Consider the following 13,369-nt stretch of genomic DNA (forward strand, 5'->3'; position numbering starts at 1 on the left):
TGGGGTGAGAGAGGCTCGAACTCTCGACCTCAGGATCACTCGCAAATTCAGCTATGAGACCTACGCGCTAGCCAACTGCGCCACCACCCCACTTGTTGACTTAATGGCGTCCTTGTTAGTGACAAGATGGTGCAAACCACGGATCGTTCCATACTCCTTACGATTCATGTAGAGCTAGCTCGCTGCAGCTTCCGTTTTCCTCTAGTAGTAATTCATAACATACTCAGCAAAACTCAGCATTCACCCATGTGTGCGTGATTGCTTGTCAGCCCCACGGATCAGGAAGGGGGAAGAAGAAGAAGAAGGTGGTGGTGGTGGTGTCGCCGCCGTCGTCGTCGGTTCTCTCCGGTTCCTTCCACTAGGCATATAACCAACTAGTGCAAGTGCTCCTTCAGACAAAAACGAGTCCAAAAAACGATTTGGGCCATGTCCTTTCAGGTCTGAGTGCTCCCATCGTTTCCAAGTTACGGTATCTGTGTGGCAGCGACCTTCATATAACACTGAAAACAGCTATAAATCCCTGTTTTAGCTTGGTCTATTAGTTCTGTTATACTACTATATCACTATGTGTGTGCGATTAGCCTCTGAAGCACATGCATTGTTTTCTGAACATGTACAGATAGGCTCGCTCCTGCATGCTGGTGGTAAGAAGCTAGCTTTATTAACAGTAAACAAAACTCATCTGCGCAGCATGATAATCATGGGAATCCGTTGCATGGAGACACTAGTTGCCACCTTTGACATCACTGACAGGGCCAGCCCTAGGCCATGGCAAAAGGTGTGGCGGCCTAGGCCCATCTTAAATAAGGGTCCAATATATCTGCATACTTAAATAAAATTATAAAAAAAATTGATTTGCCAACATAAAATCAACATGGACAGGGGGCATATGCCCCCCTTCCCCCTCCTCGGCGCACTTCATCGTGTTGTATCTATTCAATAGTTATTTATAATTGAATACATTATAATCACATATAGTTGGTGTATTGAGACTTTATTTGCTAACTAAAATTACATTTTTTTATGTTTATGCCTTTATATTTTTCATGATATATGATATATTATTAAGAGTATATATATATATATATATATATAGAGAGAGAGAGAGAGAGAGATATAACTCTATTATAAGGTTTATTGTGCCTCAATCGATCTAGGGCCTCCATAATGCTAGGATCGGCCCTGATCACAGATTCTTCCAACCACAACCAACTAGACTCCTTAAGAAAGCAACAAACACTCTCTCAACCGCGACCGCATCGCCCCCATGGGCGACCGGTAGCGCCTCCCCCGCGGGCGACCGGCCGTGCCTCCCCTCTTCCTCCGCGAGCGCGCCCCCTCTCTCCTCCACCTCCCCGCCGCGGGCCTGGTCCGGGCGACGCTAGCCTCCGGCCCTTTCCCTTCTAGGGTTTCTCCGGCGCGGGATGGAGCGGCTCCAGGTGGTGCCTTCAAGCGGCGGCGCGGGGGGGGGGGGGGGGGAGGGGGGAGGGGTTCCTGGCGCAGGCGGGGGCGGACTTCGGGCCCCATGTGGGTTTGGACGGGCCAGCGGAAGGCGTGGTGTCCGCGTGGCTCTCGGGAGGCAGTGGCGGTGCGTTGGGCTGGTGGCTCGGTTGCCTGCGTGCAGCAGCGCGGTGGCCGGGGCTTTGCGATCCCAATATGGGCCCGGCCAGGCCCGGGTGGCCTGGTTTGCCTCGTATGCGGCGTCCGGTCAGCAATTCGCGTCGGTGCTGGAGGCAGAGGCCTCCAACGCGACGATGGTGGAGGCGGTTCCCTCCCGTTCGGCTCCAGTGCTTCCACCCGCACCATCTGGGCTCTTCTTGCCTCTGCTCTCTTAGACCTCATGGTGGTGTTCGCAGTGGGACGACGTGGATGGGTCCAAGACCGTGGTGGCGCGTGCTTGCGGGTGGCAAGATGGTGGGATGGTTCCGTTCTAGTGGGTGTCGGGGCATGGGGGTGCGGGAGAAATCCCTGCCGGTTCATCCGGCTCCGACGCGGTGACGCCAGTGGGTGCCGCCATTCCTTCCCGAAGGGCGTCGGTGCTACCCATCCCCCGCTCCCCTCCACATGCCGGGGGAAACTCTAGAACTTGTCCGGGCAGCAGCGTCGCATTCCTTGTTGGAGGTGTTGGTTGGTACGCGGCGGTTCGGTGCCAGGGCGAATGGTGGGCTAGGTAGTGGCTGATCACCTCAGCTTGATCTCAATTTGGTTCAAGTTTTTCTCTTGCACACTACTGCAATCTGGCTGCCTGCGGGATGATCATGCCGCGCAAATGAGTTTTTTCTTCATTGTTAAAGTTGGAAAGGATGAACTTCAGATGCTAATAGCAAACAAATAGCACAACAGAATTGCACTTGTTTTACTGTTAAAGCTTGATGTCGCATGAATAACTTAGAAATAATGAGAACACTCAAACCTGCACCCACAAACTTAGATGCATACATTGCGCCACCCTATGCAAATGGAAAAGCTAGTGACTTTATATTGATCTTCTGATCTTCGAATACGTTAGTTCGATTGGATCAGGCAACACCAACTACTGCTACCAGTATATTGTGTTTTTCTTGTACACATTTTCTAAAAATAGTTTGGATTCCTTACCACATGTATCACATGGTTTTATCTTGTACACATATTTCCAATAAAAAGAACCCAGGGGGAAAAAGATAGTGATTACTCCGTTTGTAGTAGTGATCTGAAACATCTCGTATTTGTTTTCTCTTTGAACCGGTGTTTTTATCAGTGTCGGTGCAAGCGTACAACCACACATGTTCATCAAATAGTTACTTAACTTGAATTTTACACGAATGACAGTTGATATGTTCTTTTGTGTTCTTTGAAAGAGGTTTAAAAAATGTCAAATGAAATATTATACGCGTAGATAGTGAGCTATAGACCATACAGGCAGCAGTTGCAGGTTCACAACAAACCAAATGTAACAGCAATTATGCATCTGCCTTTAGGGGGAAATTTACACATCATAGAACAAATCACCACTACTGGACAAGCAAACAAACATCCGACCAACATGGGTGTGTGACAATGGAACATGAGTGCAGCATAATCAGGCACCTGCATGAGTGCAAGTCTTGGAAAACAGGAATACAGCTGGTTCCGCGGATTGGCAACCTTTGTAATTATATCAGTGTTTTCAGCATGGCCCGTTGTCACGGACCATAGGCGCCACCGCGTCTTATCCCGCCATAGGCACCAACTCGTCCACCTCTGCGCACCACCTGACGCAGTAAAGAAATTGTATACGAGCATCATGCACAAGAACCATGATATTCTAGATTGAATGGGCACAGAACATACCCAACTCTTCTCGTTATACCATAACCTAGTACATGACCATTATATTCGCTATCTAGAACTTGAAAGGTAAAGGTACAGCTACTCAACAGAAAACGCCCAACTCTTACTCTTCCTCGTTGCTACAAACAACTCATATATTATATAGTATACAGAACAAGATTTGCGGAAAAAAACATGAGGATTTCAATATTTCAGTGCAGATGCAGTAGCATAAGTACGCACTTCCCTGTACCTGAGCTACTTCAACATTCTGTACCCACATAATCACCATTTATGCGTTTCAAATTTCAAATGGATTGACAATTTGCTCTGTCCAGCTTATTGTCTTCCATGTAGAAAGAACAGACAGACCAAGTAGCTTTGACAAATGTCCTGTAAACTACCGCCCATGCTTCATCATGGATAGCAAGTAAAATGACAAAGTAGTGTGACTTGTACATGGCATTGCAGTTCGTTCAACCTGTACTTGGTTGGATTATGTTCAGTACACCATCTAAAAGTTTAGTGAAATCTAGGAAAGTACGATCATCCGACGGTAGAACTTAGCAGCGATAAGCTTAAATTGTTTTGGGTATGAAAATAGTACATAATGGACAGAACAAACTCGTAAAATGCAAAATTGAATAGATTCTTACCAGGTTACATCATGGGGCATCCTGCTGAACTGCCGGCCCTGGAAAATTTGCAGTTGCAGAGAAGCTCAGTGGTATTGCTAGATCAGTCGCTTGGGAAGGCTGGTCAGCCTGTCTGCTGCTAATGTTGGCATCGTTCCCACCCATGAACGGTGCACCCTCCTGGACATGGACCAAGCCACCAGGCGACATAGGTGACATATCAGATGCGTCCGCCAGCGATTGTCTAGGTATGGGTGCAGTACCATCAGACACTGAACCAGGTAGTGGTACAGGAAGTGGCCCAGTTACAGCAGCTCCAGCTTCAGTTGCAGGTGGCAGCACATCAAAACCAGATCTTACCCGCGGCCTGCGTTCTACTGGACCCTGATCACGGCTTCTGCTCCTGCTGCGACTACGGCTGCGGCTCCGTGACCAACTCCTGCTGCGGCTCCTGCTGCGTGACCAGCTTCTGCTACGGCTTCTGCTCCTACTACTTAGGCTCCTGCTATCACTTCTTCTGTCATAGCCTCGCGAGCGGCTTCTATCTGGGCTACGGCTGTAGCTCCTGCCTCGACCCTTGTCAAATCCTCGACGGCCATCATACCTTCCACGTCCATCTGAGATAAAACGATCATGTGGACCTCGGTCAGAACGTCCCCGTCCTCCAAATCCACGCCCTCTTCCACCACGTCCACCAGAGAAATCACCCCGGCCTCGTCCACCAAAACCAGAAGAATCACCCCTACCACGACCACCAAAACCAGGAGAATCACCCCTGCCACCGTGACCACCAAATCTACCAGGGCTCGCTCCACCTCTCCTGCCAAAGCCATCAGACCCACGCCCCCCTCTCCCGCTGAAGCCACTGGGTCCAGGACCCTCCCTTCCACCAAATCCACCAGGCCCCTCCCTTCCACCAAATCCACCAGGACCAGGGCCCATCCGTCCATCGAAGCCACCAGGGCCATCCCGACCACCAAAGCCGTCAGGAGTCTCTCGACCACCAAAGCGGCCGGGGCCATCTCGATCACCAAATCTGCCCGGGCCATCCCGATCAATAAATCCACCTGGCCCATCTCGACCACCAAAGCCTCCAGGGCCCTCCCTAATTCCACCATAACCACCAGGGCCGCCAACAGCAGATTCAAAACGACTACCGCCACCAGGACTATCCCAACGGCTCATGCCACCAGCCTGGTTTCTTGGAGCACCAGATGCACCCCGTGCAGCCATCTGTTGCAGCTCTGGAGGTACCTGCTGACCAGTACCATCCAAAACTTTCACCAAATCAGCAGCATATTTCCAATCTTGCTCAGAGAAGAAAGTGTATGCAACTCCAGTAGCCCCAGCCCTTCCTGTACGCCCTATGCGATGCACATAGTCTTCGATCCCAGTTGGGAAGTCATAATTGATCACCACTCTTTAAACAAAACATGCGACAATATTGAGAAATGGCAGAACAATCAACAAACATCACTAGGCTTGAAATGAAACGATATTTAATACCAGAAGATTTTAACATGGGACAACCAAAAAAACTCACCTGATGTCTTTGATGTCAAGTCCACGAGCAGCAACATCTGTGGCCACTAATACTGGCACAATACCAGTCCGAAACTGACCCAGAATATGATCCCTTTCACCCTGTGATTTGTCGCCGTGAATGCTTGCAGCACCAAAACTACGACCAATGCTACGAGCAAGCTGATCGCACATTTTCTTGGTTGAGCAAAATATGATGATCTTTGAGCCCCTTTCTTCCGCTCTAAGAATCTGCTCCAAGCGACGTTGCTTATCCATGGGTGGAACCATCTCTACATACTACACCATACACAAGGGGTGAACCTTAGAAATAGACAATCCATAAAAATGGCTAAATATGATATATCAAACATCCAGTATGGCAAACAAACAAAAGCATGGCCATATATGAAGCCATATGAATACCTGTGTGATGGATTTGTTGGCAACAAGTTCATCAATGCTACCAATATTGATCTGGACAGGATTTCTCAATAAATCCCCAGCTATTTTTGTAACCTCCTTTGGCCAAGTGGCAGTGTACATCAGAGTTTGTCTATTACGAGGAATCTCGTCAACAATCTTCCGTATTTGTGGCTCAAAGCCCATGTCAAGCATGCGGTCAGCTTCATCAAGCACAAGTAATGAAATCTGATGGAGGCTAATCTTCCTCATTTCCAGGATATCATTGAGTCGTCCAGGTGTAGCTACCACAATATCTGCTCCACGCTCAAGTTCTCTGAGCTGAGGTCCCTTTGGAGCTCCACCATACAGGCACTGAAAAAATAAACAAAAAAATGAACATATATTAAAGATTGCAACACGCACTCCAGCAACAGAACCCATGAAATACAGCACATTTCTTAAAGGCAAAAAGGACAAGGCATACGGGTTCATAGAAGACCATTCCAAGACAAGGCTCAGTTTCTACATTAACAGTATCTTTTATTGAGAATCAACTGTCTACATTGCATTTAACAATTATATGCTTTCCTAAAAGGCAAAAAGGACAAGGCATACGGGTTCATAGAAGACCATTCCAAGACAAGGCTCAGTTTCTACATTAACAGTATCTTTTATTGAGAATCAACTGTCTACATTGCATTTAACAATTATATGCATATTCCTATGAGGCAACACTTATATGTAATCCCCATGATTATGATCAGATGTCATCCAGTGTATCTCAATATAAATGAAACCATGTGCATTCATATAGCATAGTAAAGGTCCAAACTTACTGTGCATGATACTCTAGATGATCGACCAAACTTAATTGCTTCATCTTGTATTTGTGAAGCAAGCTCACGAGTAGGGGCCAAAACCAACACTGTAGGGCCCGACATTGGATTGTTTTGGCATCTCCTCAGATGTACAAAAGCAGGAATAAGGTACCCCAGTGTCTTCCCTGATCCCGTCTTGGCAATGGCTACTATGTCCCTGCTTTGAAGTGCAACAGGCCATGTTTGAGCCTGAATTGGGGTGGGGTTTAAGAAGCCAGCAGCATGAACCTGAGTGGCAAAATGAAGAATCATAAGCACATATGCATCTGCAGAAAGACACTATCTACGATGAGAAAGAAAAGCTAATTGCTACCCTAAATGAATATGGCTGCTTACTTAAGCAGCTCAAGGCATGAAGAAGGGGCTCTTTGTAGATTCAGAGGCAGAGACAAGAAGCAGGAAACCTCAGCCACATTTTATATTCTGAAAGAACATCAATTCTTCCGATAGTTGTCAGCAGAAAATAGCAACAAGTATGTCACTACACTGCCCAGATGACGGCACTAGTTAAATTAGGGTATCCAGCATGACAGCATATGACATGCAATGTGTTTACTACCGAAAATTCTAGTTTTGACTTCTAAGGAGTCTTTGTTGTGGCCCATGCTAACAAGTTACAGACAAGGAAATATAAGAAACAAACATCATAATATTCCAAGCACCAATACTAAAATACAACTCAAGAGAAAGCATACCTCGCTCAGGATCTCTGGGGGGAATCCAGTAGCCTCAAATGTCATAAATGGAGGAGGAACATTCTCACCCTGAATATTTTTAAGAAACGGGATAACATGTGACAAAGCTTTATAGTAAATGAAAACAAAACATAAGAGATTGGTTATTCAACTAGAAATCAACAGGTGATGTCGTGGCAGTAAAGCGCATGCATTTGTAAGCCCCACAAGGATTTGAAGCTCCTTGTCTGTAAATTTTACTGAATAGTACATAAAACAACATATCACATCAATTTATGGCCAACTGCAGATATCATGAGTTACCTTGCCAAACAAACAAGGCATTCGTTCCCATCATAGTATTTCAAACAGAATGTATTTGCACATGAAAATACTAGCATATCCAGATAGGATTTTAGAAATATTCCATCTATCTGTTTCCTGTATTATTTGGTGGGAGATATATGCATCACATAAATGACAGAATTATATATTCTACAAAAATATTATCTTCCTACAATCGGGTCAAATTACTGAATATCTGTTAAGTTGCATTTGGAATAGCGTTTCAACTATAGTTCAGAAGACAACAGGACAGAGAAAAGGAGAATCATCATTATATGGAGATTATGTTAAGCTGTGAACCATGTTTCAGTTATTTTAAGATAATATTGCCATGCAATTGAGTCATTACCACTGCAGTTACTTCATGGTGTTGACGATATGCATCTACTGAAGCGACACTTGGGAAATCAGGAGGAGAAAATGTTCCGGATGGTGGCCTCGCTAAAGCTCCGATAGGAAATGGACCATTGTTAAGTGGGTTTTGTACCAAATGTGGAGGTGCCATGTTATAACCCCCAAAATTATCTGGCTGGGAATAAGGTGGGCCATTCCTCATATCCTGCTGTACAAGATTATGAATAATAGAGTTAGTGGTGTCAATTTCATAAACAGAGAGATTGTTGTATAGAACTGATAGAAAGAATTCAAACCATAAAGAATGTAATTGTATGCAGAAGAAAAAACACAGTTGTGAGACTTTTTATATTTCATTACAAAAAATCTCCATACCAATCATAATATTCTGATAGAAAATATATTTCATGAAACAAGATATAACAAACGAAGGAACTTCACAATGTACTACTCTCTCTGTCCACAAATGTAAGATGTTTTGGCAGATTAATTTAGTAACAAAATAAGGAATGCTGATCTCATTAACACCTGACAAAACAGGATTGTATAGTATATTACCAGGTGATTTTGTGGGGGTGGAAGAGCGGCAGGTTTTGGCTGCTGATGGAGAGCATTTATTCCATCAAACCTCCCAGAGGAGAGAGCCTCATTTTTTTCAAATTGATCTTCACTATTGCCCCTCTTGAAACCTATTGGAGGTCGACCCGGTGAAGGAGCAATATGATTGGGAACTACATGGCTACTAGCCAGTTGTTGCCGGTAGTTAGTATCCACTCCGCCTTGATGTGTTTGAGCAGGCGCGCTCAAGAAACTAACGTTATTAGTTTCACCTGGGGATGATCCACCAAGATGATGCTTTGCAGGATATGGTGGCCCTCCGACTCCATGAATATTTAGTTGATTATGGGCTTCAGGACGTTGATGACTTGAAGGCAACGTCTGGTTTGGAAGAGGAACTTGGCCATGCTGCTGACTAAGCGGTAAGGAAAAGCCAGTCTGCTTTCCTTCATGATGAGCTCCTGCATCAACCTTCACCGTGGTATTTTGTTGCCCATGTTGGGAGACAAGATGACCATGATGTGGTTGTTTTCCCTGTTGAGGGGTGAACTGGAAGCCATGCTGGAGTTGGCCCTGTTGGGGGGACATTTGAGGTACTTGAGGCTGTGAAGCTTGCAAGCCTTGTGAAGCCTGGGCAGGTTGATGAAAGCCTGGTGATTGTTGTGTGTGTTGCACTTGAGTCTGAGGCATCCTTGTTCCCTGCAACTGCTGACCTTGATTGTAAGAAGCATGCGGCATTTGTGGCTGCTGGCCTTGATTGTAGGCAGATTGTGGCATAGGGGGGCGCTGGCCATGACTGTAGGCAGCTTGCGGCATCGGTGGACGCTGACCTTGATTGTAAGCTCCTGGTGGCATCGTTGGCTGCTGACCTTGATTGGCAGCTTGCGGGATTGGCATCTGCTGGCCTTGATTATACTGAGTTTGCGGCATTTGTGGCTGCTGGCCCACCTGATATGAATATTGCTGCTGGGGTTGCATATAATGACCGTGCTGATATGGCATTGGCTGCTGATGAGCGTTTGGGTACTGAGGAGCTACTGGCTGTTGTGACCCTTGCTGGTTCGGCATCTGTTCTTGCTGCTGTTGATACTGAAACAGCGGTTGCTGTGCTTGCTGACCTTGATACTGAAACGGCGGTTGCTGTGCTTGCTGACCTTGATACTGAAACGGCGGTTGCTGTGCCGTCTGTTGCGGCTGCTGCTGCTGCTGCGGGGGCTGTTGCTGCTGCATGCCAGGCTGCGCAAAAGCCCCGGGCGCTGGCGTGGGCGCAGCCGCGGGCAAGGGAGGCGCGGCCGCACCCGGCTTGTCATACTGGGTGAGGTTGGTCTCAGGGTTCCAGTAGTAGAGCGTCTCGCCGTCGATTAGTGCTTTCCAAGGCGCAGGGAGCGTCGGGTCGTCAGGGGCGAACCGCGGGCCCGATGAATCCGCGGCAGCCTCTGCTCCCGCCATGGCCAGCGGCGGATCTAGACGGCGCACGCCCGAAATTTTGCCAGGGTTAGTTCGGGATTAAACAGCCAGGAAATCAATAAACAGTGGATGAGTACAAGCTCGTTCGTACCTCAAAACCCCAGCCGTGGAGACGGCAGGCCAGGGGAGCAGCGATGAGGTGGAGCCCCGACGGCGATGGCAGCGACGAGACGCGCCTGCGGCGACGCGCGCGGTGAGGCGCGAGGGTTTGGGGGGCGTGAGTGCAGCGGGGTTTGCGGGGTTTGGGGGGTGAGGCTTCGGCGTCGGCGGCGAGGGAGAGGCGTGGGGGTTTGGGGGTGGGCGGCGACGGCGACGGCGGGCGCGGCGGGAGCTCTAGCCGCTAGGGCACATCGGTGGCGAGGCTACGGGGGAGAGATTTTAGAGCCGCAAGGGTTGGGTCGGGATTGGATCTTTTTTAGGTCAGGCACGGTACGGTGACCGGGGAGGAGTCCGCCTGGCCGCAGGAGATGGGTTTTGACGGCTCGGATTGCTCGACTGTCTCGTGACATACAGTGGATGGAGACCAGATATACGACTCGACGTTGTACCACCCCTCAGAAAAAAAATGATTCGACGTTGTATCGGAAAGGAATCTCGTGAAGGAATCCCATTGTTAGAGACCGAACCAAAATGGAGCCTCCTCGGCGCTTTGGATTTTCAGCTGTCAGATCGGAATCTCATTGTGACACAGACCATCGGATCTCGACCCAAATTGCTGTGGGTCATTGGATATTTACCCGATCAACCTCGGCCATCGGATAAAATTTCAATAAGGATTCGGATAGCGCCTCAAGGGCTAATGCGGCCGTCTTGTTTTCGGCGCGGAGTGCTATATCCGGATTACTAGCTAGAGTGATGATTCCATTCGGCCCAGACATCTTAAGCTTCATGTACCCATAATGGGGTATTGCTTGGAAGATTGTGAATACTTCCCGCCCTAGTAAAGCGTGATATCCGCTCTTAAACGGGGCCACCTGAAACGTGACTTCTTCGAACCTGTAATTATCCGGCGTGCCGAACACCACATCTAGTGTGATTTTTCCTGTGCAGCGCGCTTCCCGACTGGGGATTATTCCTCTAAAGGTTGTGCTGCTTCGCTCGACGCGGTTCCAGTCTATTTCCATTTTTTGAAGGGTTTCCTCATAAATGAGGTTCAGTCTGCTGCCTCCATCCATGAGCACCTTGGTGAGGCGAAAGTCGTCCACTATGGGACTGGGGACCAATGCGACTGGTGCTCGGGCTGTTCGGAATCTAGGTTCATCACTTGCATTGAAGGTAATGGCAGTGTCGCTCCATGAATTTATTGTTGCAACTTGATAGACTTCGGCGAGGCTGCGGAGTGTTCTTTTTCGCACATTGTTTGATGCGAAAGTCTCGAAGACTGTGAGAACAGTACTGGTGTCCTTGGGCTGGCTTTCTGCGGCCTCCGGAATTAAGAGGTCCTCGCCGATTTTGGCCACCTGCCGGAGTATCCAACATGCTCTAAGGCTGTGAGTTGGTGTGGCGTCCTCTGTACTGTGAATTCTACAGGGTCCATCAAGCCATCTTTCCAGTACGGTTCCATGCCCTGTAGAGGGTTTTGGCTTTTTGGTGTTTATCCCGGGTGTCCTGTGATGATGCACCCTCTTAGTTCGGACGGGATTACTATTCAAGGCCGGATTATCTCAAAAAATTATTTCGGTTTTCCAGGCGCTTTCCATCGCACAGTATTTTTGTACTATGGACGCCAAGTCAGCGAAGCGTGTGATATCACGACGACTTACGGCGTTAAGGATTCCCTTGTCCGTGCAATTACCGCAAAAAATTGAGATTGCGTCTTCCTCGTGGCAATCATTTATCCTGTTCATAATCAGGAGGAATCTGGCCCAGTAATGATGTACTGTTTCCTCGGGCCTCTGCCTAATTTGGGAGAGATCGCTTATGATTGGGTGGACGGGTGTCGTTGAATCTGAAACCTCACCCAATCCAAGATTCGGAGGCCGAAGAGTTTCCGAACTCTGAAGTTCGGATTCTTGGATGTTGTCCAGTGAATCTGGCCCGTTGCTTGATCCTAAGCTCAGGTCTTGAGTTATATCTCCCCCTCCGCGGGTATCCGGCTTGGAGGGGTCGGGAATTCGGACGTAGCTAGTCCTTAAAATAGATGAAGGGTCGCCGCACAGCGTCTCTACCATGGCAACGTGGTGGGTGACTTGGGGAGAGTTAATTTCTCTTAGATCGGGTTTAAGCCCAACCTGGTCGTAATCCGTAGCGACCCCCAGGGCGGCGATGCGATCCAAGAGCTCGTTTACGGAAGAGAGCTCCATTGGATCTAGCTGCTCGACGAGCTCCGAGCTGACGTGTAGGTTGCTTTTGATGACCCGAGAGGTCACCGTCGGCGCAACAGCCGAACAGGCGGTTATGAGGAAACCACCTAGCCGGAGGGTTTGGCCGACAGCCAAGGCTCCCTTAGCAACGGCGCCGTCTTTAAAGATGGGAGGAGGCATCCTTCCTGATTGTGACGGCACAGAGGAACTCTCAATGAAAGCATCAATGTCGGTGTCAAAACCGGCGGATCTCGGGTAGGGGGTCCCGAACTGTGCGCCTAGGCCGGATGGTAACAGGAGGCAGGGCACACGATGTTTTACCCAGATTCGGGCCCTCTTGATGGAGGTAAAACCCTACGTCCTGCTTGATTAATATTGATGATATGGGTAGTACAAGAGTAGATCTACCACGAGATCAAGGAGGCTAAACCCTAGCTAGCCTACGGTATGATTGTTGTATATGGAGTTGATTGCCTACGGACTACAACCCTCCGGTTTATATAGACACCGGATAGGGTTAGGGTTACATAGAGTCGGTTACAATGGTAGGAGATCCGCATCACCAAACTTGCCTTCCACGCCAAGGAAAGTCCCATCCGGACACGGGACGAAATCTTCAATCTTGTATCTTCATAGTCATGGAGTCCGACTGAAGGTATAGTCCGGCTACCCGAACACCCCCTAATCCAGGACTCCCTCAGTGCCTACCTCCGCAGTCAGTGCGGCGGTCGCTAGCAGCGAAGCCTGCATACGCATATTGACTCATTTTTTGTTAGACTCCTACGAATTATATTAGATCATCTATTCGGCTTTTCTTTCCGAACGCCAAACAGAGCATCAGGGGCTACTGTCTATGCGGTAATATTTTTACATATTCTTTACTTACCTCAAAGCCTGTTAAAAGGCTGGCATAGGCTTCAGTCAGTCCGCTCTTGGCG

The 13,369-nt window shown here is 48.2% G+C and overlaps 1 protein-coding gene and 1 non-coding gene across 3 annotated transcripts; both read right to left on the bottom strand.

Annotated features, from left to right (window-relative positions):
• TRNAM-CAU (transfer RNA methionine (anticodon CAU)) lies at positions 1 to 90 on the bottom strand. Its single transcript is given in 2 exon segments — positions 1 to 36; positions 53 to 90. It is a non-coding gene; the product is annotated as a tRNA-Met (tRNA).
• Positions 91 to 2,843: 2,753 nt separating this feature from the next.
• Positions 2,844 to 10,544, bottom strand: LOC125542855 (uncharacterized). Of its 2 annotated transcripts, none has more exons than XM_048706082.2 (9): positions 10,220 to 10,544; positions 8,662 to 10,124; positions 8,099 to 8,308; positions 7,426 to 7,494; positions 6,689 to 6,958; positions 5,874 to 6,224; positions 5,470 to 5,747; positions 3,948 to 5,346; positions 2,844 to 3,233 (listed from the first exon to the last, which is right to left on the bottom strand). In XM_048706082.2, exons 2-8 carry the CDS (start codon positions 10,108 to 10,110, stop codon positions 3,957 to 3,959), a joined length of 4,017 nt encoding a protein of 1,338 aa, XP_048562039.1. In that variant the 5' UTR covers positions 10,111 to 10,124; positions 10,220 to 10,544; the 3' UTR covers positions 2,844 to 3,233; positions 3,948 to 3,956. The 2 variants fall into 2 exon arrangements, with proteins under 2 accessions (XP_048562039.1, XP_048562038.1); XM_048706081.2 differs by having other exon boundaries at positions 8,099 to 8,311; positions 10,220 to 10,543.
• Between the last annotated feature and the right edge of the window lie 2,825 nt (positions 10,545 to 13,369).

The sequence above is a fragment of the Triticum urartu genome, chromosome 3A (assembly GCF_056163025.1).
Source record: "Triticum urartu cultivar PI428250 chromosome 3A, HENAU_Tu73, whole genome shotgun sequence".
Lineage (NCBI taxonomy): Eukaryota > Viridiplantae > Streptophyta > Magnoliopsida > Poales > Poaceae > Triticum > Triticum urartu.

Bases quoted from the DNA above. Each gene is read 5' to 3' on its own strand.
- LOC125542855 (XM_048706081.2), bottom strand. From the start codon at position 10,110: ATGGCGGGAGCAGAGGCTGCCGCGGATTCATCGGGCCCGCGGTTCGCC. The intron at 7,495-8,098 runs GTAATGACTCAA...AAAAATATTCAG, and splicing joins ACCATGAAGTAACTGCAGTG to GGTGAGAATGTTCCTCCTCC. The intron at 6,959-7,425 runs GTATGCTTTCTC...TTTGCCACTCAG, and splicing joins CCCCAGAGATCCTGAGCGAG to GTTCATGCTGCTGGCTTCTT.